Source organism: Phalacrocorax aristotelis, chromosome 3 (assembly GCF_949628215.1).
Source record: "Phalacrocorax aristotelis chromosome 3, bGulAri2.1, whole genome shotgun sequence".
Taxonomy (NCBI): domain Eukaryota; kingdom Metazoa; phylum Chordata; class Aves; order Suliformes; family Phalacrocoracidae; genus Phalacrocorax; species Phalacrocorax aristotelis.
In genome coordinates, this window is record NC_134278.1 from 126,995,313 (window position 1) to 127,022,885 (window position 27,573).

The 27,573-nt window shown below is 44.6% G+C and overlaps 1 protein-coding gene across 5 annotated transcripts; it reads right to left on the minus strand.

The window, feature by feature from the left end:
- Nucleotides 1-4,497: 4,497 nt before the first annotated feature.
- Nucleotides 4,498-27,531, minus strand: TAF5L (TATA-box binding protein associated factor 5 like). Of its 5 annotated transcripts, XM_075089521.1 has the most exons (6): nucleotides 27,278-27,531; nucleotides 26,611-26,880; nucleotides 22,187-22,331; nucleotides 16,035-16,139; nucleotides 12,510-13,234; nucleotides 4,498-6,493 (listed from the first exon to the last, which is right to left on the minus strand). In XM_075089521.1, exons 3-6 carry the CDS (start codon nucleotides 22,326-22,328, stop codon nucleotides 5,696-5,698), a joined length of 1,770 nt encoding a protein of 589 aa, XP_074945622.1. In that variant the 5' UTR covers nucleotides 22,329-22,331; nucleotides 26,611-26,880; nucleotides 27,278-27,531; the 3' UTR covers nucleotides 4,498-5,695. The 5 variants fall into 5 exon arrangements, with proteins under 5 accessions (XP_074945622.1, XP_074945619.1, XP_074945621.1 ...); XM_075089518.1 differs by lacking the exon at nucleotides 26,611-26,880 and having other exon boundaries at nucleotides 27,278-27,411; XM_075089520.1 differs by lacking the exons at nucleotides 26,611-26,880; nucleotides 27,278-27,531 and adding an exon at nucleotides 24,888-26,121.
- Nucleotides 27,532-27,573: the final 42 nt, after the last annotated feature.

The window sequence follows — 27,573 nt, forward strand, 5'->3', positions numbered from 1 at the left end:
TCAATACACGAGTTTTGCTGTGCCTTTCTGAATGCCAGACAAATGGGCATCCTCCAGATGTGGTTGGCAGTAGTTTGTCTGGGGGTGTCTTACAGCGTGACCCCAGTTTATCACTGCAGGAAGCACACAGCAGTTCCTGCCCTTACTTGCACTGTCCTTTCCCTCTCCATGAACTACAAGGCATCACTAGCCATTGCAAAGCCAGGTTGAGGGCTGGCCTAAGGCAGATACCAGAGCGGACAAGTACTATCTCTGCTGTCGAGAGACCACAAAACTCCTTCTGGCAAGAGTGGTTGGTTATCTAGTGGCCTTGTGCCCCGTAGTGTCCACCTACCTCTCCTCTATCCATTGCTTTTAGGAACTTCCCGAGACCCATGTGCAGCCCAGCCTTTGGATGCCTCAGCGGGAGTGTAGCTGTGCCGCCAAACAGAACTATGGCACTCGCTGCTGTCTAGGTAGCCTGCTTGCTGAAGTCCAAAAAGAGAAGGTAGAGTCTGATCTGGCACCTTCCAGATTAGGGGTGGGGGGTTTGGGACATCTCCCAAATATCCCAAAGAGTATCACAAGATCAAAGGCTTCTCTCAGATGGAAATAGGTGGTTCAGTATGCTACAGCCTACCTCTGTTAAACGATTTTAAGCCACAGGGGAAAAAAACCCAAACCAACCCAAAACAAAACCCAGGCTTGATTAAGGAAATATTTACAGGCAATTTACAAGCAACAAAGGCATCTTGATTATTTCAATGAGCTGCCTGACCAGACCTGCTACCCTACCAAAGCTGCTGGAGTTGGTGGTGTTGCATGATTTGTAGCAGTGTGGACAGCAGCATTGCTACTGGGGGGGGTGGGGAAGCAATAGCAAAGAAATAGAAGCAGATGCCGTCATGATCCTAGTCTCATGCCCTGACACTCATAGCTTCTGCTCCACCTCCCATCCCACTCTCCAGAGCTGGGGTAGCAATACCAGTGCACCTTCTCCCTTTGACAGCGGGGTAGAGGGATTCAGATGGAGTTTCTTCCTCCGGTTCTCAGGCAAAGCAGCAGAGGAACACTGCTCATGTGCTGGTATGCGTGTACAGCACAAAACACCACAAAGTCCTGTTCTTAGCTGATCCCCCCGCTGTATATGCTAAAATATTTTTGTTATCAGGCTTGTCATAAACAGAGGATCATGACTTCACTGAAGATCACAAACCTATGCAAAGAGAAGACAATTTTATCCTAAATGGAACTGCAAAGATCTGGACTAGGTAGGAAAGCAGGGCTACCGATAAAGCAGTCTTCTGAAGAAGTCTTCTTCCTCATCTAACCCTCAGCTTAATGCAGCAGATCCCTTCTCCTGTTTGAAAACAGGATGCATGTTTTAGTTAGAGAGTAACATCTATGATACCAAGTTATAGAAATAGCTTCCACAGCTGCCTTGCTCAAGCATTTCACCGTCCCGAGAGAATATTTCTGCAGGATGACAGACACAGTGGATAACGCCTCATCTTAAACTGAGCACTTAGAATATACCACCTGCTCTGTACAGCTGCTGCTCAGTGCTGTTTTACAGCAGTGTCCAGGAAACTCAAAGCCAGAGGCATTTTTAAAATGGTTACTGGTCCAGAGACAAATTTTACCAGTATTTTGTACTTGAAATACACTGAGCGTGGTGAGCATTGTTGAGTTATTTTAGTCAGTTTGGGCTCCTATCCAGTACTTTAAAAAAAACCCCATAGCTAACGTGCAGCATGACAGGAGTCTTTGGCGAGGGACATCCAGGCAGTTAATTTAACTGTCACATTGGTGCCTTGTAATGGCACAGTTTTAGAGCCTGGCTCACTGCAAGCAACTAGACACCACTCAGAAGGAAGGCCATTTCAGGACTTTGCTGAAGAACCCACAGAGCCTGGAGGACTAACAAAGTCAGCAACAGATGAAATGAGGTTAGCAAAATGGCCTGAAGTCCTTTTTATTTTTCTTGGCGAACCTGAAGGATCTGTTAGTGGAAATATCATTTCTGTAAAATATTTTCAGACTTGAAGACACTTGTAAGATACAGCTTTTTCACAAAGGAACCAGAATGGGGAAGAACAGGATGAACTTCACTGTTTGGGAAGTTAAGATGTTGAAACTGAACAGCGTGGCAGCACCCCGCTCAGGAGATGCCAGTGCTAAAAGTGGGAAGGGCAATTTTAACACAGACCTGTGAACGGGCGTAGCAGTTTGTTTGTTAGAGCAAATACCCTTTCCTTTCATCAGTATTCAGGGACTAAGCATGGACTTGTACCTCAGCTTTGTCTGTATTAACTGTGGCTTGGACTACCCGACACCTTCTGAAAGGGTGTTGTGCTGTTCATTGCCTTTATCCATTCAAGAGGTTAGGGAACAGAATAGTACCAGATAATGGATGTAAAAAACAAGGAAATACTTTTCCCACTCAGAAAATCAAGGTATAGAACTTCTTGCTGCAGCAAACTGGTGAAGCTGCAAGTACATAGCTTATTAATAGAAGGGATGAGACAAAATTAATGGAAAGTAAACCCATCAGTGGCTATTGCAGATACAGTCTGCAGCTCTGGAGGTCTACTTAAAAAAAAAAAAACCAAAACCCTTAAAAGCAACAAACAGTAACCGTGAGAAGACAGGAGCACATAAACCATGGAAGGATCGCTGTCTATATGCCCCCTTTCTCTGAGCACCTCCTGTTAGCCACTGGCTGACACCATGCAGCACCCGGTGCGCCGTGCATCGTCCAGAAGGCACACGAAGTGAGCAGAGCTTTGCAGGAGAAGGAGTACCCAGTTATGCATTACACGCAGACTCACAAGCAGCAACAGTCCCTGCTATGACACTTACTAATATTTGAGTGCTCAACTATGTCAACTGAAATGCTTTAGTATTCTTTCTGATACCTGTTTAGAACAGAATAAGGAAGGCGTCTGTGCAAATGCAGACTTATTTCTGAACTACACAGTTAATAGAGATTACAGTCCAAGATTTGCTAGACTTAATGGTATTCCTCCCTCCCACTCATACTTTCCTCCCAGTTCTGCCTTGAAATTCAGCCTGTCAATCAATTACAGACATTTCTTATAGTCTAGATTATTTCCTGGCTTCCCGCCTTCAAACATTCACATTCCACAAGCACCAAAAATTGTCCACACAGTACATAAGTTTATAGGTTTGAAGCACATCATTAATGATACTGTTTTTCCAACAGCTCAAAAGTTACTTTTACATCTTTTAGCCTACATACGTATAATAGGATTTGCTTCCTAAATCTCTTTACTCTTGTCACTGTTGTATGCAAAATACTTCAGAATAACCCAACTAATAAAAAGCCCAGTTCCACTCTAGAAGTAAGATGTTAAAGGGAAACTGTTCTCTGCCCATCTCACCTTTATTTTTTTCCCCCCTTTTGGTTGCTGTTTGCTCTACTTCAGGACCAAAAGCCAAGCTGATCTAAATCTAAACACTGCTCAGGACACAGAGGAACAAACAGCAAAATGAGTTCCAGTGAACACTGGGGAGCCATATCCATCCTAGGTATTCACACAGGCATTCAGCCAAGCACTTCGATACTTTACTATGATACAAGAGCAGTCATTTCACAATGAAATCTTTGGGCTAGAATCTACAGAATCAAGCAAAACCACTCAAAACAACCATAGAGATTACTGCAGGTTGAAGAATACAATGCATTTAGTCTGGTGAACAGCATCAGGTCTCTCTAGAGACCTGCACAACCCAAAGCGTCAACAATACAACCAGCTCCCATACTGGGCTTTTTTTCCGAAATGCCTGATCCTGGTCTGGGATTGCTGAGCTGCTTCACACTTTTGGTATCCAGCTGTCAGAAGATTTGCGGTGCCATTCAACTCCAGGCGTACAGAAGGGTTTCTGGTACTCACAGAGCTGAGCTGCAGCACACACTGTCACTAATCTCAGACAGGTCAAACACTTTTCTGAGAAGCGGTTTTGGTCATTTACCAACGTAAGTAGGAAAAAAAAAGAAAAAAGCAATTGTGAGGTGTCACCTAAACTCTTAGATTGTTTGGATGTTCTCAGGAGAATTCTCTCAAGTCCAGAACGTCTAAGGAAAGCTGAAGGGAATTATAATTTAATACCGACAGCCTGTCTAGAAGATGAGGATTGTGCCTTTGCTTGAAAGAGGCATTTTTGAACATCAAACCACAAAGTAAAGGTCATGCAGTGCTACACAATGAGGCCTTCTGCTGCACAGTGTCAACCTCAGGGGGTACCTAGATCCTCCATGTGCATTTCAGCTGACCTACAAAGGTGTGTCAATACCCTACTCCATGGCCTGCCAAGCCAGCTCTGTGGCAAGCAAGCAGGGGGATATCAAAACAGCACGCAGCGAGTGAGTGAGGCCACCAGATTCATCCTCCAAGTGCCAAGCAGACTCTGGCTCAAGCAGCACAGGAGAAGCATGCTCTGCCCTCTCCTTCCCATGTAAGTCAGAGCAAGTTTCCCAGAAAGGGACCAAACCAATTTTTTTTAAACTAAATGCTTTTAATAGAAAACAAAATACAAAATAACTCTTTCCAGAAAGCAGAAATATTTAATCTCTCCAAATGACAAACTAGAACGTGCTTTTTCCGCAGATCCTTGTAAATGCTGATGATTTATCTCACAAAGCGTTCATGAAACTGATATTGCAACATTTCAAGAAAAATCCAACACTGGCAGAGCTGCCTCTGTGTACACACAATAATTTAGTAATACTATTTTTTCCCATGTCACTTTGTGTATCTCTCTCTCCCTGTCCCCCTCTTCCTAGACTGCCAACTTCCATTTACGGAAATATTTGTGAGGTGCAGTGGTGGATTGACATGCCGCGTTTCCATTAGGCATCCAAACTTAGCTGCTTCAGTTCTGTTGTGCCTCCACTCCAGACAAGGCAAGTCATTTATTACCCTTAAAGTCACCACTCTACCCCCACTGTCGTCCTATCTTCAAAACACAGTGCAACCAGATTCAAAAAGATTCCAAATTATTGGAACATAAATACAAATATCACAGCTAGTACCAGGAACCAAACCCAAATAGCAATGCAGAGATGGGCCCCAACTGAGGTCAGATTTTCATCCCCTTACTAAAAAGAAAGACGGTATATTCTACTTAGCTAGTCCAAAATATTCCAGAAGTGCTATAGGGAGCTGTAATATTTAGGACCACCATCACTGTAGAAAATACATAATGTTCTTTTAATAGAAGGGTCTTAAAATGCTGGTCCTCTGCAATACCAGGAAAACAAAAGCAAAACAAAACAAAAAGCACTGGGCCAGTAGTTCTCCACACACTCAAGCCTCAGTTAACAGTAGGTAAGATGTGCCCATCAATCAATGCAGGTTATTTAAGTGCAGGTCAGCAGCTTCTCTGGTTGGCAGTTTCGCTTGTGTGGACCAGGCTTTTGGTTTCCCCAAGCTACTGGATTTCCTCCCCTTTTCCCCATCCCTACAAGTACAAGATTAGAATGTATGCTTAATTTTCATCACTCCTTTTTTCCTTATTCCGTCCAACAGCACAGGCCTTTTTGTGGGCAAGACATTTTAAAGCATTTGCATCACTCTGAACATGCTTTTCAAGGGGGCAGACGAAGAAAAATGTTTCACAGTCAGTAATCTCAGCTTGCAATGGACTCTAGCATTCAATACACCCACCCACTTCCCTAAGAAAAAAAAATTAATTAATGTTCCTGATTTTCTTGTGCAATTCCAGTCACTAGAAGAAGATTACAGGCCATAAACTGTACGCTCAGCACATTATTCATTTGTCCGGTATATACACCAACCAGTTCACTGGAAGACCCATCTGCAGGGGCGTTGCAGTAAGTGTTCCGAATGTCCCAGACCCGGACCGAATTGTCCATCGACGCTGAAGCAATTAAACTACTGTCGGGGCTAAAAGTAAGGCTGGTTATGTTGTCCGTGTGGCCCCTCAGTTCTTTGTAAAGAGTTCCTGATGCCAAGTCCCACAGCTTTAGCCGCTGGTCTTCACCTGCTGATGCCAGGTACTTACCGTTGGGAGAAAACGCAAGCGCTAGCACGGGGCCGCGGTGCCCAGTGAAAAGACGCACGGAGTTGCCTTGCTGAGTGCTCCACAAGCGCACAGTTTTGTCCGTGGAGCCCGTTGCTAAGTAGTTGGAATTGGGGTGGAACTTGACACAGTCTACGTCCGCCAAATGGCCTGCATATATTCGCAGCGGGTACGTCCGATCAAATGACCAGAGCCTTGCAGTGCGATCGTGGGAACCGCTGGCGAAGTACAGGCTGCAGGGGCTAATATCCAAATCCCAGACCGGATAGGCATGTCCTTGGTACAACACAGTGTTTGTAAAACTTCCGAGGTCCCAGTATCTGATGGACATGTCCTCGGAACAAGATAAGAGTCCTGAACTGTCTGAAAGGAACCTCGTGCTATACACAGGTCCACAGTGTCCTCTCAGGATCTTCATTTCTGTGCCTGCGCTGTCGTCCTCTTCCTCCTGTCAGGGAGGATAGAAAGAAACAAGAAAGGAAAGCGTGTTTATCTCTTCAACAAATACAGGAACCACCATGAGGAAAACAGGCGGGTATTAATACAGAAGAAGTTATTTTAGACATGGCACATTTTGTGCAACTCAGACAGAAACATTGCTAGCGCATTTGCTACATCTAAGTTAATGCTGAAAGAGATGGTGAGATAAGACTTTATATAAAGGTTTTATCTTCACTTTGGGTAGCCTCATGCTCACTCAAGAAGCACCTTACCTGGGACTGTACACAAATGGGGGGGGGGGGGGGGGGGAAGTATTTTATGACATTTTTCCGCTTGCTAAAAACATATGCTTATTCGCTATCCGCTCTCTACTAAACTTTTGGCTAAGATGTTGAAACAGATCTTGGCATCTGCTCATTTGGTGTGGTCATTATTGGAACTGAATCTCGCAGTAGAGAAAAAGAAACACAGATGTGTTACACAAAAGGCGGGAGATGGAAAGACAAAGTGTATTTGACAAGCTGTCTGCTGGACATTCCTTCTTAGCCCCACATGTGAACGGAAACCTGGTAAGGCTGTAATATTTGTTTCTCTATGCCAGCTCTATCGGGATGCTTTCATATCCTCACCCTTCAAGAACAGCAAATGCATGCAGCTTATTTAGGTCAAAGGATCTATTTTGGGGTAGGAGAGGATGAATAATCACAAAAAGGATGGCACTGGAAACCTTTTTATCCTGTAATTCTCCAATTCAAGTACCAGGGCAGATAGTCAAGAAGTAAAGGCTTTCACATTTAAAGACTGTTCAGTGAACAGTGCTAGAGGAATATCCCGACGGAGGGTAAGGGTCTCAAAGTCTACCCAAGTAGCACCTCTCGACACTCAAAGGCTACAGACTGAGCAAGTTTCAACAAATCTCAGCTCAAGATAGTGTCCTTGCCCAACAAGCCAGGGTCTCATTGACAGAGAGTGAGATAACCATGGCTTGGGGTGCACCTGTGTAGTAGCTCAAGACCACCCTTCCGCAGGGCTGTCAGGCAGACACTTTTCCTCAGTACTGAATCAGTCGCATCCACGGACAGTCTCTGCACATCAAATTCAACACAACACCCTTTTGTTTGTGAGCAGCCCCTTTAACTTTTATCATCACGAAGTGGCCCGTTTCCTGCCGAAGGAGCACTTCCTGCCCCGAGAGGAAACCCAATTCCCGAGGGCTGTGGACTGCTGACGACCAGCAGAAGTCAGTGCATCGTGAGCAGCTCTCTTGGCTGACACGACATCCCCCATCCCTCTGACCTTGGGACCCACACTTTGCTTCAGACTTGGCAACAGCCCTGAAAGCCCTTCTCCTCCAGGGGTTTCAAATCTCACAGCAGAGGCGAGCAAACTGACTTAGCTACCTCGCTGCCTTTCTCCATCTTCAGCTGTGTGTTTAGCGGTAGGCAGAAAGCCATGTTTAGCAATGCTAATTCTCTTCAGAGTAGTCAGTGCCCATGGGAGTTTTATCATGTAGCTGGGAGCCAACTTCATCTCTGCTCTGGAGGTGAGGCAGAGAGAAGTTGCAGGCTCTAACATGCAAAGCCCCATTCTTATTCAAATTGCTTCTTCTACCTCAGATAGAGCATTGCTTGCTGGAATCCACAGCATCTCTAAGCTATGTTACCACATTAAAGGAGAGAGGCTGATAACCTGCAGCATTTTATACTATTTAATTATGACCGTAAGATTCCTGACAAGTTACCAGTGGAAGCCCGTTCAAGTTACCTATATTGTACTATCATTTCTGCAAATTCTGCAAGTCCAGGTACTTGATTTAATGCCTTCAAATTCATACAGGGCTGCTTGGGCTGTCTGCAAGGACACACTCTTCCTCTCTTACACGTACCTACTTTTCTTGTCTTGTATTACAGCAGCTTATTTGACAATGCCTTCTGCAGCATTCAAAACCACACTGCTATAGGGTCACAGGTAGTAAATCTTAATTTGTGACTTCTGCTTGCCAACCACGTAGCATAACAACTGCACGCTGCTGTTATAGCTCACCAAAAATGGTATACCTATAATGCTTCTGCGTCACTAAGTTTTCCGTTTCCTCCCTATCCAAGTCAGTCTGCTGACCAGATTAACAAAGCTGCTGGAAGTGCCGCCACTAAATTACTGCCTTGCAAAATCAGGCATCATTTCTTTGTCAGATCAAGCACACTCTTCCTTGCATCCCACAGCTACTACCATGTAGGTTAGCATTTACAGCAGCTACAGAAAGGTTGCAACCTGTGTTATAAATCAGCAGGGAGGCAGGGAACCCCCTCTTCATAGTGTTTTTTCGGGACTCAAATTTCACACACTGAATATGTTTCCTGGATATAACATACCACTGGGCACTACCCAGATATCAATGAGCTCCTTCTGAAGTGGCTGCTGCTGTAGGTTAGCATGAATGATTTCTATTTCCTTGGAATGGACAAGAAATTAAGTTATATATGCCTATTTTAAACAATAACCAACACCCCTCCCTCCCCCCAAGAAAAGCTACCTTGTATTATGTGTACTATCCATTTTGAAAATAAGAACTATCAAAACAGATTTTAAGTAATACAATAGAACTGGAAAACCTATCAACACTACTAAAATGAGCTAAAATATAATTTATTCTTCAACAGTGAGCAGGAAACCTTCCTGAGCAAGTGCAAGACTCCCAAAAATTGTATTATGAAGAAACTGAAAAGAACAAAAATCTTGGCATGTTTTGTTACACAGGACACCTTCCAAATGATACACCTATAGACAGACTGCCCAACTTTTCAGCTATTACTTAAATCAGTAACAGATTTTGCATGACTGTCACCTGGACCCAGAAAAATTTACCGCTGATGCATTTAACCTGGTGAGCAGCAAACATTCTCTTGCTGACAAAAGTTATCTTCATCTTCCACCCAGCATAAACCTCAAGGGAATGAGCAAGCCTCAAAAAGCAACAGTGATAACCTCAAAAAAACGAACACACCATATTAGCCTGCGCACCCCCCCTTTTTTTTTTTTCTAACTAGTAACAGGTTTTCCTGGGTGTCATTGTCTCTGTCATCCTGCAGCCCTCTTAAGATGTCAAAAGGGAAGATCTCTTAACTTGCCTACAGTGGGGACCTCCTAGCAGGGAAAGATGAGGGAGTAGATACCATGCCTCTCTCTGCAGGACATTTCTTAGTGCTCCTTCCAGAATCCCCTCCGATCTGCCATCCACCAAGGTGTCAGCATCATCCCTGCTCACTACCACTTGAAGGACCACTGCCACTTAAAAGCAGTATCTCAGAAGCAGAGCTGAATGGGGTCAAGCCTTAGTCTTCACAGAATTCAAAGGCTGCCAATCTTGCGGCTTGGAACAGAGAGTATTATTTGCTATTGCTGATTTACGTAGTACCAGCAATAAGCACGGCAAAATTGCAGAGACAAACAATATGCCCATTCGCACAGCTGCAAAACTGCGTTTGTACACCAGACCTTAAGTAAGAGAGACTATGAAGTGGCATTTATGAGATGTTACTATAAAGAAAATGAAATTACTGTATCCCAAAATAGTAAGCCTCTCCTATTTCCAAGATGCAAGACAACGCTGGTGGGCACTGGGGCATCACACTAAGCAAGATTTACCAAAACGACACTTAATGGATGACTTTGACCTTACCGATACAAAGGCTTTCCACGGACTAGGAAAAAAACGCTATTCTCTAATGCTTTTGCCAAGTCTCAACCTCATATATACATGTGTGTATATATATACACACACACAAACAAAAGGAGTTAATAAACCCAATAGTGTAGTTTTAGTGTCAGCCTGAACAAGATCCACTGAAACTAGCAGAGTTTTAGACTGCTGTATCTCCATAAACAGAAGGCCCTATTTGCTTGCAGCAAATCAGAAACCAAACTGAAGATTATTTCAGGCACTACTATTTAAATACAGTATCCAAAGCTAATTACACAATACAGAAATCAACCAAAACAAGCAAGATTCAGAAACCTTACAAAACCCAGCCAAGTTTAGCATCCTCACCAGTTATTCTACAGAACTCAGTGAACTAATGTCAAAGCACATTCAGAATGTTTGTTCTTTGTCAAAATTTTCATCAGATTTATTGCTATGAATTGCTGCTGATCATACTGCAGTGACAGTCTGAAACACAGCCCCTGTTCACACTGAGCTGCGTGACCGATGACTGCAGCCTGGTCAGGGTGGTCTTGTTTGGTCTGTCTTAGTATCTGTGGCTTCTATTCCCATGGCACCCAAGCGGGAGCTGGTCCGTTCCCACCTGCGACCCCATGGGCACCTTTGTGTTTCCACTTAGGGCTCCCAGATACAGAAATTTATTTCCTTTGTAGTCAATAGGCTTTCATTTACATCTGGGACATGTAACCAGCAGTGCATTCAGGCTGGCATCCCCCCCCCCTTAACTTTGAACTCCTGGTCAGGTCACTTTTTGTTTTGTCAGTGGTGAAGTTATTCAGGGCAATGACGACTTTGATCTGTGCTGGTCTTTGACCAGTTTTTGGTTTTAGACCCGTGCATAAATGCTGCAGGATACAAAAAAAATTAAATAGCCAACGAGAGCCATTTGTACCCCATCTTCCACAGCCATTTCACAATACATGTACAATATGTAAGTATGCGCCTACTTGCCAAAAAAAGATAATACACACTCCTGATAACCTCGTAATATCTGCTTTTCTATAGTCTAGAGCCAAAGGAGGTGACTTGCTGACTTAGCAGAGAAATTCTCTTCTGCCACAGGTTACAGATATTCGGTTTCTGTGACAGGCAATATACAGTACTATGAATTTTTGCAGCTTCTAATGAGAACAAGTCCATAGCTCCATCTTGGGCTCGCCTGACCCACTTACCTGCTCACCCTGCGGAAGGAGTTAACCTGGGAAGCGGTGAACATGCCACTGTGCTATCTCACCTGGATGCCTGCCTCTAGTTCTCAAGCTGACTAACAAAGCAATCCCTAACCATAGATCCCTGCAAACATCACGCCCTCTGCACTCTTCCAAAATAAACAGAACCCTGCCACTAGGTAGGTTTTATGAGAGGAAGAAAAAGTGAGTGGAAAAAAGGATGTTTCTCTTGCTAAACACTCAACACAAGAACAAATAAGGCTTCTTCTTCCCCCTCCGCCCCCCAAAAGTGGAGCAATTAAACAAAGGAAGAGTCACAAATTCTGATCTTTAACCAGATAACAAGATGCTACGTGGGCAGCTGCGGTGAGAGGGGAGGAAGGGTGTGACTAGAAGGCAAAAAAATTAGTGAACTAGAAGATGCTATCTAGCCTGGCATGTGAAGGCACACACATCCCTGTCCTTGTCTCCTGCACTCCAGACTGGGAAGCCTCTGAAGTTTCTACACTGCAGATTCCTTAACAGAGACATTTTACATAATTTTTCTATGCTAACTCTTCACCCCTGGTTAAGGTGATTCCTTACGTACAGTTTTGCACTCACGCATCCCTTCTTCCTGAGGCCTCAGACCAGCCTCCTTTGGCTCCTTCCTTACTCTCTTTATGTTCCTCTTCCTACATCCCTTCCCTTCCCTCTGCCCTTCTGACTGGTTGTTCTGAGCTGCTTTCCTTGTAGTTTTCATTCACCACAGTGTGTTTCTGCTGCCAGCATCTCCTCGTTTCCTCTTCCCATCCATAAGAAGGCTCCACGCTCCTCAGGGAAGGGAGCCTTCTCTAGTCACCTGTCCTTACTGGGCTGCCTGTGTACTGTCACCTGTTGAAGGACAGCTGGAGGAGGGAGATCCTCACTTAGGACTAACAAACTATGACCCGAGCACAAACTCATTGCACCTCAGTGCAGCATTTACAACCACTGCAGGAAAAGAACGAGAGCAGGCTATAAAATTTGTGCGCCAAGGTAGACAGGTTGTGCAACAGCCCCACAGTCCCCTAAGACATTACTAGATACTCCACAACGCATGCCCAAAATATCTCAGCAGAAAGGGTAGGGGGTGATAAAAAGGGTATCCAGACCTCCTCATCCAGGATGTCACAAGCCAGGCGGATGCGGGACACATCAACGAGGTGGGGCTCAGATTTTAACTTCCTGGAACGCAGGCTCCACAGCTTCACACATGAATTATCGAACCCAGCAGCGAGCAGCTTGCTATTTGGTGAAATCTCTGCAGTGTTCAGCAACTGCTCCGTGTTATAGAAGGCATAGAAACAGATGGTCGTTAAGGAAGGGGGCCCATCCTTGACGCGTTTAATGCTGTCCTGCAGTAAATCCAGCGCCGCCTCGTTCTGCAGAATGGAAGCTGGCACGTCGCTGGGTTCCAGGCCGTTGCTCTCGTTGCGCGAGGAGCTCCCACCGGCATAGAGCTGGTAGTCAGTCCTCTTGGCGGGTTGCACATCCAGGTGAATGTGCAAGGTCAGGACTTTGCACAGGGCGTTGTTGTTGTCACTTTGGAGGTAGCGAAGAAGGTAGTTGTAGCTGTCCTCTTGAAGGCGGATGACGTACTTGTTGTCCAGAAAAGCCCGGAGCTTCAAGTTGGACAGGATATCTTGAATAGTCATGGTAGTCTGCAACTGCTCAATGATATCCTTCTGGCTGGCATTCTGCAAGAACATGCCATGGAAGCGGCTGTAAAAACTGTCCACTGTGCTTTTCAGGCCATTCTGGACCATGTTCAGATGGAGGTAGACGAAGAGGGGATACAGAAGAGGCATCACTTCATGGCTGTGCTGAGAATCTGAATCTATATGAAAAACAGCAACAAACTTTGAATGATTTCTCAATACACTTTCTGCTGGGAATAAAACAGAGCAAGGACAATTACTGCAAAAAGCCTTGACAGGCTTTCAGAGAGCAAGCAAGAGGAGACTTCTGTTGGTGCGTCTTCCGTCACCTAAAGGGGATACACGGTACCTATTACAGATCCGAAGAGAGATTTTCAAGCCGCTGAGGTATGTTGTCAGACCAATGCAGACATTTCAAAACCGTTTTTAGTTGTGGGCCAGCTATTAAAATACCCACTCAAACTACATGACAGCTGAATTTTTTACCTATGTATTTAAAAAGAAAAAATATGCCCTCTGTTTATTGCCATAAATGGGCTTTGAAATTTACTCATTGCCTTTAAACTAGTATTTAAGTCAATTATTTACCTAGGTTGTGCGGGCCTAAACTTTGGTGGCTTTTTTTCCCCTCTCAGCTGCAATAAAACTTGCATGTGGTGTTTCAGATGGAACTGATTTGTCTCCAGGGGAAAGGAAGCTACAGTTTCCAAAATGTACTGCAATATGCTGTGCTCTTGTTTTATTTCTGTGCCTGCTCATGTGCACGCTTTCTCTCTCTCTCCCCCTCTCCCTGCCAAGGCAAATCCCAGCGGTAATTCCTAGTACACAGTGTAACAAACTCCCGATTAGGTTGTGCTGTACCTTGCAGAGGCTAATCTGCGCAACAGCTCCACCCCTCCTTCACCAGCTTCTTGGGGCTGCTTCCCTCCCAGGGGAGCCGTAGGGAGCGGAGCCCTGCCATAGAACACCATGGTAGCATACAGGGCCACAACAATGAGTTACTGGAGGCCCAAATGGTCCAAATTACTGGAACAAAACAGGCATTTCAGATCCTCAAACAGCATTGCTTGTCTTCAAACAGCATTGCTTCTTTTCAACTTGTTTCTCGTTCCTGACATACTAATACATACTCTTTTTTCCCCTTTCCATTAGGTTATTTTTCCTCTCCTGTTAAGCACTCATCTGGACTTTCTCGGATCCAAACTGTGCCCCTCTCCCATTTCTAAACGTGTAACTACAGAGCGTGTGTGTGGTGTGCAGTCTTTACATACGTATTTGCATACTTAGGCATCGTTCTCCTTTCTGTCCCACTGAAACTGGGCCAAAGCCAGTGAAACCAGTGGTCTGTATGTAGTAAAAGCACTAAGCAGCTAGCAGCTGCTCTTTTCCCTGCAAGTGCTCTAGTCCAGAAATGCAACAAGGGGGAGGACCTCACACTGCAGTGGGGGAAAAAGGGAAGAGATGGGAAGTTGGCAGAGACAGGAACAAAGAAAATGTTCCCCGTGACCGTATAATGAGAGATTATGGGAGCTGGGTCTGTCTAGCCTGGAGATTAAGGGTGTATCTACCTGCTGCCTTCAGTACCCAGCTGGACATTATGGAGGAAAAGAAGTCAGCCTCTTCTCAGAGGTGCTCAGTGAAAGGACAACAGGCAAGCTGCTGCAAGGGAAACGCTCACCAAACCACTCAGCTGGGACCCAGAGCGGCAGGTAGTGCAATCTCCACGCTTTTTGATTATCAAAACCTGGCTGGACCTGAGCAACCTGATCAACTCTGACCTTGTCCTGCTTTGAGCAGCAGGTTGAACTAGAGCTCTCTAGAGTAATTCCTGAATTATTCAGTGTCCTAGTCCCCTGCCCACTCCTCAGTGCCCCTGGAGGCAAGCATCACAGAAACCGGCAGTGTCCTGCTGTGCCTGGTGGCTGGCTGGCAAGTTACACACATGAACTGCTTCTGTTTCTGCACACGAGTAAGAAACCAGGACTGAGCAAGAGGGACAAAAAAGATGCAGTTGACATGAACACCAAAACCATGCCTAGCATTTCCCCAAGTGATATTTAAGCCACTGAACAGAGCAGTCATACTTCTCAACCATATGAATTTACCCTTAATACGAATGTGCAACGGTGTTGAACTGCTCTACGTGGCAAGCCTAAGACTAAGGCAGTGTTTTCCGCCTCTGCCTTCTTGCCTGCCTGCCTCCCTCCCTTCCTTTTCTTTCAACAACTATCAGGATTATTAATCCTAGTGCTATGCATGCTAGGATCAAGTCCCTGCGCTGGACAAACACAGATGTGCCCAAAGGTGGGAGGAGTAGCAACCCCACTTTCCTTGGTACTATGATCTAAAAATCCTATCTGCTTTCTTCTTCCCACATTCAAGACTCATAGAAGAAATCAGGCCATTCTTGGGAGTCCCTTTTTAAATAAATACATAAAACCCCTGTGATTGCCTTCTGCATCACACTACAGAATGAGGATTTTTTTTCCTTTCTGCCATATACGTCCAGCCTCAAAGCCAGTACTGGTAATTTTAAGGGAACAAATTCTCCCTTAAAAATTGAGACCATCATAAAAAGATGCCAATTATGAATAAAATTAAAACCCCTACCCTAGGAGACAGCAAAGAGCTACATCCATTTCTAAGTTACCTGCCTTCCACATAAGACACTAGTCTTCCTTCTTGTCTTGTGTATGTATGATGTTGTCTAGAATATCTACAAACATACAAAGGCCAAACGCTGAACAAGAAAGGGCAGACAGACAGATAGGTATTTACAAAAGTCAGAGGTACTCAGCTCTCAGGCAATAAAAAAACAAAAGGAAAGAAAAATATTTCTAATTGTAGCAACTGAAATATCACAACTTGAAATAAAAAGATTGTTAGAGACATGATTTTTAATTTTACTATACTGTCTTTTACTAATTGAAATGACAAAAAAATCAGCTACTTTCCTCTTCCTCACTCCCTGATATTTACCTGTGAGAAAATTTCGTAATCGTCCAAATTGTACTTCATATTGCTGTGGCTCCGCCAGGCAGGGAGCTGCAGACACAACGTTGGCACAACCAGATTCAGATTGGACTGCGAAATAAAATAAGAAGAATTAAGTAAGGATTTAAGGAGTTTTGCATGTATGTCTGGAAACAAAGCTTCTCATAAAATCCAAGGCAATGCAGCCACCAAAGTGACATTTCATCTTTCAAATGCAGTTTGAAGCATCTAAACGTGGCAGTAACCACCTAGACAGATCATGAAAGAAAGTATACGGAAAGCTTATTAAAAAAAAAAAAACAAAACCTAAAAAGCTCAGCAACTCACCTGCTCTCCCCATAACACATTTTTGAGTTTTCAAATACAACCTTAAGTTCCCAAGAAACTCAGAGAGAAACACCATCACAGATCCCTTCACAGTGTTACAAAACACTCAGCAGTTTTACTACTTTGCACTCAGAAAAGATGAGGAAGTGAATCTACAACTTCCTCCAAAACAAGGTCTTTTCCAGTGGGACCCACGACGGACAGGTGGTCTGCAGTGACACTACCTCAGAGTCTCAAATTCCTTGCCCCAGTCATTATCATTTACTACAAATTATAACCATTATCATTTGCTAGCCTCCCTGAGGTGGTGGTGAACACACACTGAATCTCTAAGCAAACACTAGTTTTTAACCAAAACGTGTCCTGCTCACTGAGGATTTTAGGTTAAAGGGCAGCTGGTATCTGACAATAAGCCAAGTTCTTATAGTCTCCTGAGATGGTGTTACACTGATTTTCAGAACCAGTATCAACTCTGGTAAAAGGGGTTCTGATCTATTTAGAAAGGAAACTGGCTTTTCCTTCTCTGGCACCAAATCTTTGCTCGTCTGCTAACCCCTTGAAATTTGACAGGGGACTTTCTGCAAGTTGACAGGCACCCACCAGCATACCCTAAGCATATATAAATACCAGTGATTGCAAACACAAGTTACAAAATTTACAAATCTAAATTTTAACTAATATGCTAATTCATCTGCTCTTCTAAGAAAAGCACAACTTGGCAAGGAGTTTCACTGTTTTCCTTCTCTAATTTTTTTTTCAATTAATAACTGTTTTCCCCTTCACAAAACCTATTTTTATTGCTCTCACTTTCAACTCCTTAGACTTCTTTCAGCCTCCCCTGCCCCCCACCACTTTCCATCCTCTCTCTTTGCCTTCCTAGTCCTGATCGATCGCTTTTTGTTCCAGCATTTGGCTCACACACAGAGGCACAACTGTGACAGCCCTGGAAGTCTATAAACAACATCATCAAATTTTCACATGCTAAAGAGAGATAGGCCAGCCTCCAGCTCTTCTCAATGCTTCTAATTAGAAAGAGATCATCAGCACATGGTGTACAGGCAGCCTGTCACTATTCTCTCCTCTCTTTCCCTGTGTCCCAAGACACAGGTCTATCTTTCTGGAGCTTCTGGAAATGCAGGAGGCATGTTTACCAACTCTCCAGGGCAAGCTGAATTCAGCTTCGGAAACAGAGAGCTGGGCTGTGCTTATCATCCCCTCATGGGAAAAAAACAAATACAGATTCCAGCACCAACACCCTATCTTTACTCAAATCAGTTTCGAAATAAACAAATATGACCTGTTGAAAGGTTATATACACTGCCCTTTCTACAGCCTGCCTCCTTCAGAAACTCAAAGCTGGTAAGAACTCTAGGCTCACATACTGGCATTACTTGACAGCTAATGTAAAAAAAGTTCTGCTATTTCGATATAATCGATATTCAGCATAAGAAACTGCACGCACAGACATGTAATAACTCAAAAACATTGAGTGCCAGTTTTCAATGTCACACATCCTACTTATTGTAAAAGCAAAGCAAAACAGAAATACCAGGGCCTGTCTTTTATGCTGTGTCACAGTTGCATACAAGGGTCAACGCTTCACAGGGTTCTGGTGGCCTTGTTTCAGCAGGATCGGAATGACTTGCCACCTTGCTTGAGCCATGCAAGCACAACTTGCTCTTTATGAAGTGCTCCTTCCGTGTGTGGTGAGGCAGCCCCCCAGGACACTCCGAGATCCCAGAATAAGCCCTATCTTGCCGTTATCTTGGTCATAACGACTTGTCAGGCAATCTCTGCCCACACCCGGGCTATCTGCTGCCTGGATGGTACATCAGGACCACCCTGAGATCTCAGGATAAGCCCTATCTCGCTGTTATCTTGGTCGTATCTTGGCACTTGGGTGCCAGGCCATCTCTGTGCACACCTGATTTGTGTACCAGAATTGTGCCCAGAATGTAAAATATTGGCCAAAGCCAATCACCTCGATGCTATAACTAGCGATCCAAGAGGGAGAGCCTTAGAGCTCTCAGGGACTGCAGTGGGCTGCATGACCCTGTATCTCTCCTGGCCTGGGACGCCCCTCGGGGGAGACTTCGCAAGGATTGAAGGATCGTCTGCTGGCAATTTCGTGAGGACTCAAAGGCCTAATTTCACAAGGTTCACAGGACATGTGCTGATGAATGCCAGGACATAAAAGTGAGTAATTTATGAAACTCACAAAAAGGGAAATTTTGTTCACAGGTTAACCTTGGGGGTGTGTGTGCATGTGTGCAATTTGACTACATATACATAATATTAACCCTATTCACATAAACCATTGGCCAAGTCTGAGACTAAGATTGGACCTAGCTGTACCCAGACTTCTCTCTGAAGGGAGTTTAGAACCTCGTGACTCAACGGGGGAGTCGTCCTTATCCCCTGCATCCATGATCCCTCTGTGAATCATTCTAACCTGAGCATAACTGGATTTTGCTTTGTGCATTTCTTCTATGTAAATAATAGAGCGAACCTTGCCATTCTCGAATCTGTAACTAAATTGCTATGTTGATTGTAAAAAAATCATCAAGTTGCCGTTTTAAATTGGCTGATGCTGTTAAGAATTGTACAACCTAATACTGTAATCTATCTCAAAAATATTAATAAATCTTAAACTGCTAACAAAAGCTGTGCAACAAATCATATTCCCGACAATCTGGTGTAGTCGGCAGGATACACAAGGTTGTATTCCCGACAATTTGGCACAGCCGGCCATATCCACAAATCTGTATTTGCAACAATTTGGCGTAGTTGTCAGGATACGCAAATCTATATTTGCAACACCATGCCACCTATTTAACCTTCTCTGTATAAGCAACTAAATTTCAAAATTAAAATGTACTTCATGCTTCAGAATGAGGAACATCATCTTTGGCTACCTATCCCGGAGCAGTCTGACTGGGCGATCATTATGCCCTACTGTTTTGGTAATGATGCTAGAGAAAGTTCCCATTCAAACAAATGGCAAATGAACCCTACGTACCAGACAGTCATAAAAAGTTAAAATTCTAATTATTTTCTTTCCCAAAAGTTTACACCTACCAGAACTACAAAAAGGATCAAGAGCTCAACTGATTCAAAAACAAGAGAGTAAATTTTCAGGCATGTTTTTCTCCTGGTGGAAATAAAACACTGGCCATATCCTTCTAATGTATTAACAAATCTACCATAGTTTCTTTTCCACCTTCCCCAGTGGTCATAAGAACATTTATTGGAAACATCTGCTCCTTGACTTCACTTCCAGTAATTGCAGCCAGCTACGCGACCTGATAGCAAATTCAAAGGAACTCACTCCTAATGCAGGGATACGGACAGTAGCCGCCTGGTCTTGTGCGCTGGCTACGGTAGCATTGCTTCCAGCTAACAAATGTGGGACTACTGTGTAAACACTGTTTCACAGTGACTGATCCCTCTTTTATGTGAGTGCGATGATGTATAATTTTACATTATTTCAGATAGTCCTATGTGCTGATGGTATACTGTGGGCAATATTAGAAGAACCTGTTCCTTAAGTCACTCATTCCGTCCTCAAATATTCTTCTAGTTTTCTACAGAAATATGGGATAGTCATGAGGAAGCTCTGTGCTGTATTTTACTGCAGATGCAATCAGACAGCATGCTAGATAATCTCATCTGGGCTCCCTTTCCCATGGAGGATTGGATCAGATGATCTTCTGAGGTCCCTTCCAACCCAGGCTGTTCTATGATTCTGTGAAAGCAGAGCTGTGCGGATATAGAAAGTATACGAAGCAATGGAGAAAGGGCTCAACTGGAGAGACTTTGGAAGAAGACAGAAAGAAATGCTGAGGTAAAACTGAGAAACAAAACTATTTAAAACAAAACCCAGAGGACACTCTTCACTGTGAAAGTAGCAGTCACAGAATTAAAGACAGAAGCAGCAAGCACCTCTCCCATTTATACAGGCTGGTTAATTTAAAAGTCAAAGAAAAGAAAGGAGCAGAAAAAGCAAGGTGAGTTTTGTTAAGGAGCAAGCAAAGACATCTTCAGACAGAAATACTTGATCACTTTCCCTGAAATAAAGCAATGCAGGCTTTAGAATCTGGTCAGTTTTTATTCAGTTTGCCAAATTAAGATGACTGCAACAGAAAGTATTTTCAGCCTCTGTTGTCGGAATAAGTGCAAGCTGGGTTTTTCTTTTTTGACAGTCATTCACGGAACTGCAGCATACTCACTGACAGCTTACCATGAGCATGTTTGACAAGAAGAAGTAGTAAGCAGCTGAATACATGAGAGCAGATCATTTTCAGTTCAAATGAAAACCGATGACTAAGTTCTGAATCACCAGCCACAAAACCCTTGCACTGGCAAGAGGATACGGACTAACAAGAAGAAATTTAGTACTAACACTTGGTGGAATATTAGTGAAAAGACAAAACCCAATCACACACCCATTCACGGTCTTTACTGAAACGTTTGGGTTCCCCACCCCCACACCCCCGCATGATGCCATATGCAAATGCAAGGGCTTGCAATCCAAGTCGTCCCTCCTACTTCAGATATTCCTGTGTTCTCCTGATACGGATTAATCCCAAGGTCTAACCCCATATTTCAACACTGACCTTTCTACCCACCTCCCCTGTAAAATCTCCCATCAAAAGCAATTCAGCATTTTACTTCGGCTTCATGCCTTCCCCACCTCCCCCAGTATTATTTCAGGGAGTTGCAACAAACTTCCGATAGCTACTCTGAAACAGCAAGGAAATGAAAAGCACTACGATGACCTCGGCCACTTCTGATACCGAAGTATTACCCAATTTCCTTCAGGCCCCCAAGAGAGTCGGCCTGGACATTTTACCCACATTTCACTCATCTTTGGATTGTAACTGTGGCAAAATACTCCAGAGCTGGAAAGAGCTATGTTGGCATGCAATCTCATCTAGGTACAAGCAGTTCTACAGCAACTACTATTTTGTCAAATCAAGTTGTACCACAAGTAACCAAGGTCTCCACCACTCGTAGCCTGGGACACTGTCACAATTGAAGCAGTTTCATTAAAAGAAAACATTTCCTCCTTGCATTTTCACCCAAAGGTCAGCCCAGTATTTTCTATTACTTGTAAAAGTAAATTTAATCTTTATAACCTCCACATTGCTTGCATCCTTTTAATATTTGTACATGCTCAAGCAGTAGCGGAGTTTGTTGTAACGAAAACAACAATTACAATGAAAACTGTCACAGACAGGATTTGAAAAGCAGGTAGCGTAACACGATTCAGAAGCCTTTGAGAAAGGGAAATGCAGGGAAATCAACTGTCTCATCCACTGAAGGGCTTTGGGTTTTTTTCCCCCCCCAAGTGGCAGAGCAGAGCTTTCACAACTCGAGAGCTGACTAGGCGAGAGAAAGAAACAGCCTGTATCACTTCCATTTCTCTCTGCAGGAGAGCTATATCAGGTACAACAGATTTTCCTGCTTCTACTTAATTCCTCATCTAGGTTCTTCTCACCCCCATCCCAAAGCACCACTATCACCAGACTTCATGTTCTTTGGGATACAGCATACACATTTTCCACTACCCTGACCTGGTATTTCAGCCCGCTGTTTCACTGACCGTGAATCTCACCGTGTTACACTTTCATCCACATTTTCATTCTTCAAAAGTTCATCATTCATGACAACTTCACACCTGGAAATTTCTTTATTTCAAAAGCAGAGCTGTCCATACATGCAGACAGATTCACATAGTTACCAATATACATACACACACTTGTCACAACTCTGCCAAGATGCACGCATGGAAAATATGACAAGATTACCTGTGAGATTAGCTGCCATCTCTTCAGCAGTCTGACACAGCCTCAGCCCTTGTTTTAGGGGACCTTCCGAGTCCACATACTGGCGGCGCTTGAGGTAGCAGGACACTGCCATCTGAATCTGTTCTGTGCGTACGCGTTTCATGACCTCAAGAGAAAAGAAAAAGATAATGAGGCTCTTACCAGGTCGGTATGCGCTAAGATCAACATATTCCATAGCTGTATTAAAACTGTTAGAAGACAAACAGCTTGGCATTTTCATTGCTGAAGTCAAACTACTTCATTATTGAAGTATGAAACAAAACCTTTAGGCCTCTCAGTACTAAGGCATAACTAGACACTTTGAATCAGATCCCTGAAGACATTTCGCTGCCTAATTCTACTAATTTCATCAAGAAACCAAAAATACTTTTGAGGATTCTGGACTAAAACTGCAGCGCTGAGCTGAAGCATTTGTTTTTGTTAAAAATAACTCATAAAAAGGGAACATTTCTTCTTGCTTTTTTACAGTAGCAGTTTGGGTATTCTTCAGTCATTTTCTGATTTCTCTGCTTGACCAACCAACAAAACAATTCCAGAAGAGTCAAGGGAATGAAAAATTAATATACAAGTAAGGCAATTTCAGAATCATAATGCTTTAAATAGCACACCTATTTGGGGAGTCCTGGAAGCAATAGCTTATCACTGGAATGCAAAGGCTATAGCCAGACTTATGATAGGCACTTCAGTCAGGTAAGTCCCCAGGAAAAAATTCAGGGAAATTAAAAAGCAGAGTCTTTTGTCTTTTGCACCTGACCCCATCTATCCAGACTTCCTTCCTACAAAAATTTAAAGAAAAAACCCCAAAGAATCCTTTGAGATTTCCTTTGTATAAATTTTGAAAGCCATCCTCACAAACACCACTTAGTAGTATCTCAAAACCAAAAGAAGCCCAGTGCTAGCTTTTAGCCTCTGGCTTGCAATAAAACAACCTCAGTAAAGATGAATGCAACAGCTCCCTTGCCATTTGAGTAGTCCCTGACTGCCACCAATCCTTCGCAAAAGCCGTTGGTTTTACACAGAAGTTAAGATAACCTAAAAGGCTTTAAATAAAGCAGAACTAAGCAACAATTTTTCTTCTACCAGAGTCATAGGTAAAGCCTGCCTCAAGACAGTTCTATACCTTACAGCCCCGCTACCAATGACCTGTGTATGCTTTGCAAGTGCACATGCTTTCTGGTTTGAGTAGCTAAATCTGATGAAACCAGCTTCTCAGAAAGAGAGACGACGATGCCCTTCCCCCCCCCCCTTGTAAGAACTGTATTTCTAACAAAAAGGCAGCTTTAAAAATATGGTCATAAATGAGCCTTTTCTAATTCCCGTGCGCACTTACTCCCGTTGTTAGAACAATAAGCCCTCTGTGGAGTTCCAAGCGGATGGGGATGCAAGGTTTCAGCAAAAGTTACTTTAAACAGATACATGGAATTGCAAACACATATGCTTTGGCAAAAACCTTAAAAAGATTTTCGTTTCTTCTCACAAGTGAAATAACTGTTGAGGTTGGGGAAGGGGCGTCAACAGGTGTGCAATTTTCAAAGCATTTCCAGAGAGACCCATTAAAATCCTGAGTTTCAACCACAACTTTTTCCACTCCAAAAACAAACTTCCTTTTCATCTTCCTCGCAATTAAAGAAATTATATCTGAGACTTACACTGTCTCAAATACAACACTTTTTCTGCTGCACAAAACTGTAGGAAAGACAGAATTCTAATGAAGACCCTAAAGAAGGGTGGACACAGGGATGGACCACATCTTAGCATTCTCCTAAAAAACACCCCTAACTAAGCTCCGCAATGTATTACATTACCATTCTGCATTTCAGCTAGCAGTAAGGACTCACAAGTGACTTGCCCAGGTCCGCACTAAAACCTCTGCATGCAGTCTGGCATACAGCTTAGCTTTGGGTAGCAACTTAATTATATCTGAGATGCTCTCATAGATGCTTATTTCAGGTCTAGAAACCATTTTGGAGAGTTTGCCTCTAGGTTGTTGTATTTGGCTTATAATCCAAAAGAAACTCACTCCCAAAATGGCACGGAACAGATGCAACTACATGTTTCTGAAGTGGTTTAGCCGGTCAAAACTGTGCAAATCGGCTGCAGATCTGTGGTTCAATTCAAGTGAGAAAGCATCTAGAAATATCCTTACCCAGGCTTTTTTTTTTTTTCTTCCGTTACAGGATCAATTTGTGCTACGTTAGATTAAATGAGAAAATCCCTATTCATTATGGCACAGCATGCACGTACAGATAATTCCTCATAAACTCATAATGGATCAGGGAAACTGAAAACTGGTGAGTGAAAGATGCAGAACTCCAGAGGATCCTTTGAAGTGACAGCGACAAACAAGAGGAACACAGAGATCAGACTTTTCAGACTGCTGAACGAGCAGATGACCAACAGAGAAAATGGTAAATTTAAAACGATAGGCAAAAAAAGCAGTAGGTTGCCCAGTAGTCTCAAATTCTAACATCAGGATCGGACATTTTAGCAGCAAGAGAGAAGGGCCTGGGAAAGGAGCAGTTGCTGGCAGCTGATTCAAATCTGAGCTTTTTCAGAGCTTTGGGGATAATAGGGAAGCCCCAGTTTCCTCGGCCAAGATTAGCTACGTGGCATTTGCAGCTGCTTTATGCAATCTGTACGGCTTCTTGCTCCCTTCACATACCTTGTATACTCCTCCCAGCAGTCTCAGTAGTGGGTGTTACGAGGAGTATCTCAAGATGTCCTTCCCTACTCCCAGGTGACAGAACAGGAACTACCTTACAGGAAACGCACCTTCACCAAGAAACACCCATGGGCATCAGACACACTATCACCCCTACTTTCATTTCAGCCTTTGTCCCTTTGCCTTTATAACTTCACCCTCAGCATTACAAAAAGCCATGTCACAGCAGCAGGGAAAGCGTTCATGTAAAGCACAAGAAGAGCAAAACCAACATTCCTACAAATATTCTTCATTAAGCCCTCAAAATTAGAGTATATCATAAAATAAACATATGGATGGCCTGCCAAAATGCCTTTAACTGGGTTCAAGCCGAGCCAGCTCACAACAGGTCAACGATGCAGAACTTAAGGGCAAAAAAGGACAAGCCTGCCATTTTAACCTCCAATCAACTTTAAGTCTCGAGTTCTCATCACTGAAGATTATCTCCAAAATACAAAATGATCTGAACGCATATAGCGTTCCCTGTCTGTGCCTGCAGAAAGCTTGAAACAATTTTTCAGAAGTCCCAGCTGCCTCGTTCTTCTCAAACAGCCACAGAGAACAATAAATACTAATGCCACTATTTTTACTGATAAGCAAAATACATAAGGAAAGAGAGAAGAAAGATCACACCGGGAGTCTGCGCAGCTACAATGAGTCTTCTGCGGTGTCACAAATTGGAGCACAATTAAAAAACAAAAAGGCTATTAATTTTTTTCTGAGGAACCAAAAACACTGAAGAAAGCCAGAGGAGAGGCCTATCGTACAAAACGCATCCCAAGTTCCTCTTTCCTAAAAAAGCTGGAAATTAGCTGTATACTAAGCACTGGACCAAGGAAATTTATTTCCTGCTTACGCTACATCTTGGGTATGGGTTTAGGCAGATGCCATGGAACTGAAATATTACCAGTAGAGACACATGAAAAAGAGCCTGGAAACTAGTGTTGGAAAAGCTGCTTTTAAATACTCTGCATTGCTGTCCCGACCTGGGACAGCAGTCTCTTCCTTCCAACAGACTGAGGAAAGACCTGCGAGCATCAGAGAGGAAATAAGGACAAGCAATCCTAAAAAAAACCAAAAAAACAATAAAACAACCCAGAAAAAGCACATTTTGAATATACTCTACTGAGAACTATGCCTCAGACCTCAGTTGCAGACAGAGAAGTACCATCTTTTATCTCATATCACTGCAGGTGAAATTTGGAGTCCATCAACAATGCCAAATCACTTAATTTTTACTTTTGCGACATTAAGTTAGCCTAAGACTTAAAAAGTTTCAGAATGAACAAGGTAAGGATAAACTGACATCAAGATCCGAACCTAGAGCCATGGGACTTCACGCACGCAGCGGCTGCAATTCAGAAAAACGGGGAGAAGGAAAGATGACAAGCTGACATGGAGACACGGTGGTGCAAAACAGGAAAAGCGCTGCAGACAGCAGGAACTATGGAGAAGGCTTTTGCCCGAGCAGCGGCATTCAGGCAAAGAGGCAGAGAGGAAACAGGTGTGATTTCAGAAGAGCCTGTATCCCTTTGCCTCGGACCTAGATTTGGCTCAACGTCCACGGATCGAGCTTTCCCAATTCCACACTGATTTTTTTGGGGTCTTTTTTTCTTCTTTTTTTTTTACCCCTGGAGACAAAGCCAAACGGCACGCTTGGCCCATTCGATCTCCTCTGGGCTACCTGGGCAGGACACGCTCCGCCGCTGCCCACGGACACACCACCTGACGCCTTCGGCCTCCGCCACCCAAGCCTTCCTCCTCCGAGCGGTCGGACCCAGCCTCGCTCGCCTTTAGGGCCCCGCAAAGAGCAACGCGGGCCCACGCCGAGAGTCCAGGGGAGCCCCTCGCCCGCCCCACGCGTGTCCCGGGCCGCCGCCGCCCCACGGGCAGTGCTCGCGAGCGGGACGCTGGCGGGCGCTGGCTGAAGGGACGCGAAAGCGAAAGTCTTCTCCTATCAGAATTTAAAAAAAAAAAATTTAAAAAAAGGAAAAAAAGGAGGGGGAAGGGAAAAGGTGCGATAAGAAGCAGCTAATTAAACCCACGCACTTTTCAAGGAAGAAAAAAAAAACATATAATGAGAAAAGCCCCCCCCGCCCCGCGACCTCCGGGAAGGCGCCCGACCCTGCCCTCACCCGGGGCTGCCCCCGAGGGCCGCGCCCGTGCCGGAGGCCCCCCCTCCGCGGGGCCCGCCGGCCTCCCGGGAGCCGCCGGCCGTGCCGTGCCGGGCCTGCGGGCCTCCGCCACGAGGCGGCCCGGCGGGACGCCCGGGGCCCGCTCCCGCCGCCCCCCCCGCCCCGCGCTCCCCCAACCCCCCGGCCCCGCGCGGGCCCCCGCTCCCCGCCACTCACTGAGCATCGCAGGCGGCGGCGGGAGGCGGCGGGAGGCGGGGGCCGGCGGGGCCGGGGGGGCGCTGTCACTGCGCCCAGCGGCGCCAGGCGCTGCCGGCGGGCGCGCCGCCGCTGCCGCCTCCCCTGGGCGCGGGTCGGGGTGGTGGTGGCGGTAGCGGCGCTGGGGCGGCCGGCGCTGCCCGGAGGTCGGCGGCCGCCGGCGGCCGCTCCATGGCTGGCTGACACACGCCGCGGCGGGCGGGCGGGAGCGGAGCGGGGCGGAGGGAGGGGGGCGGTGGTGGGGTGGGGGGTGGGGG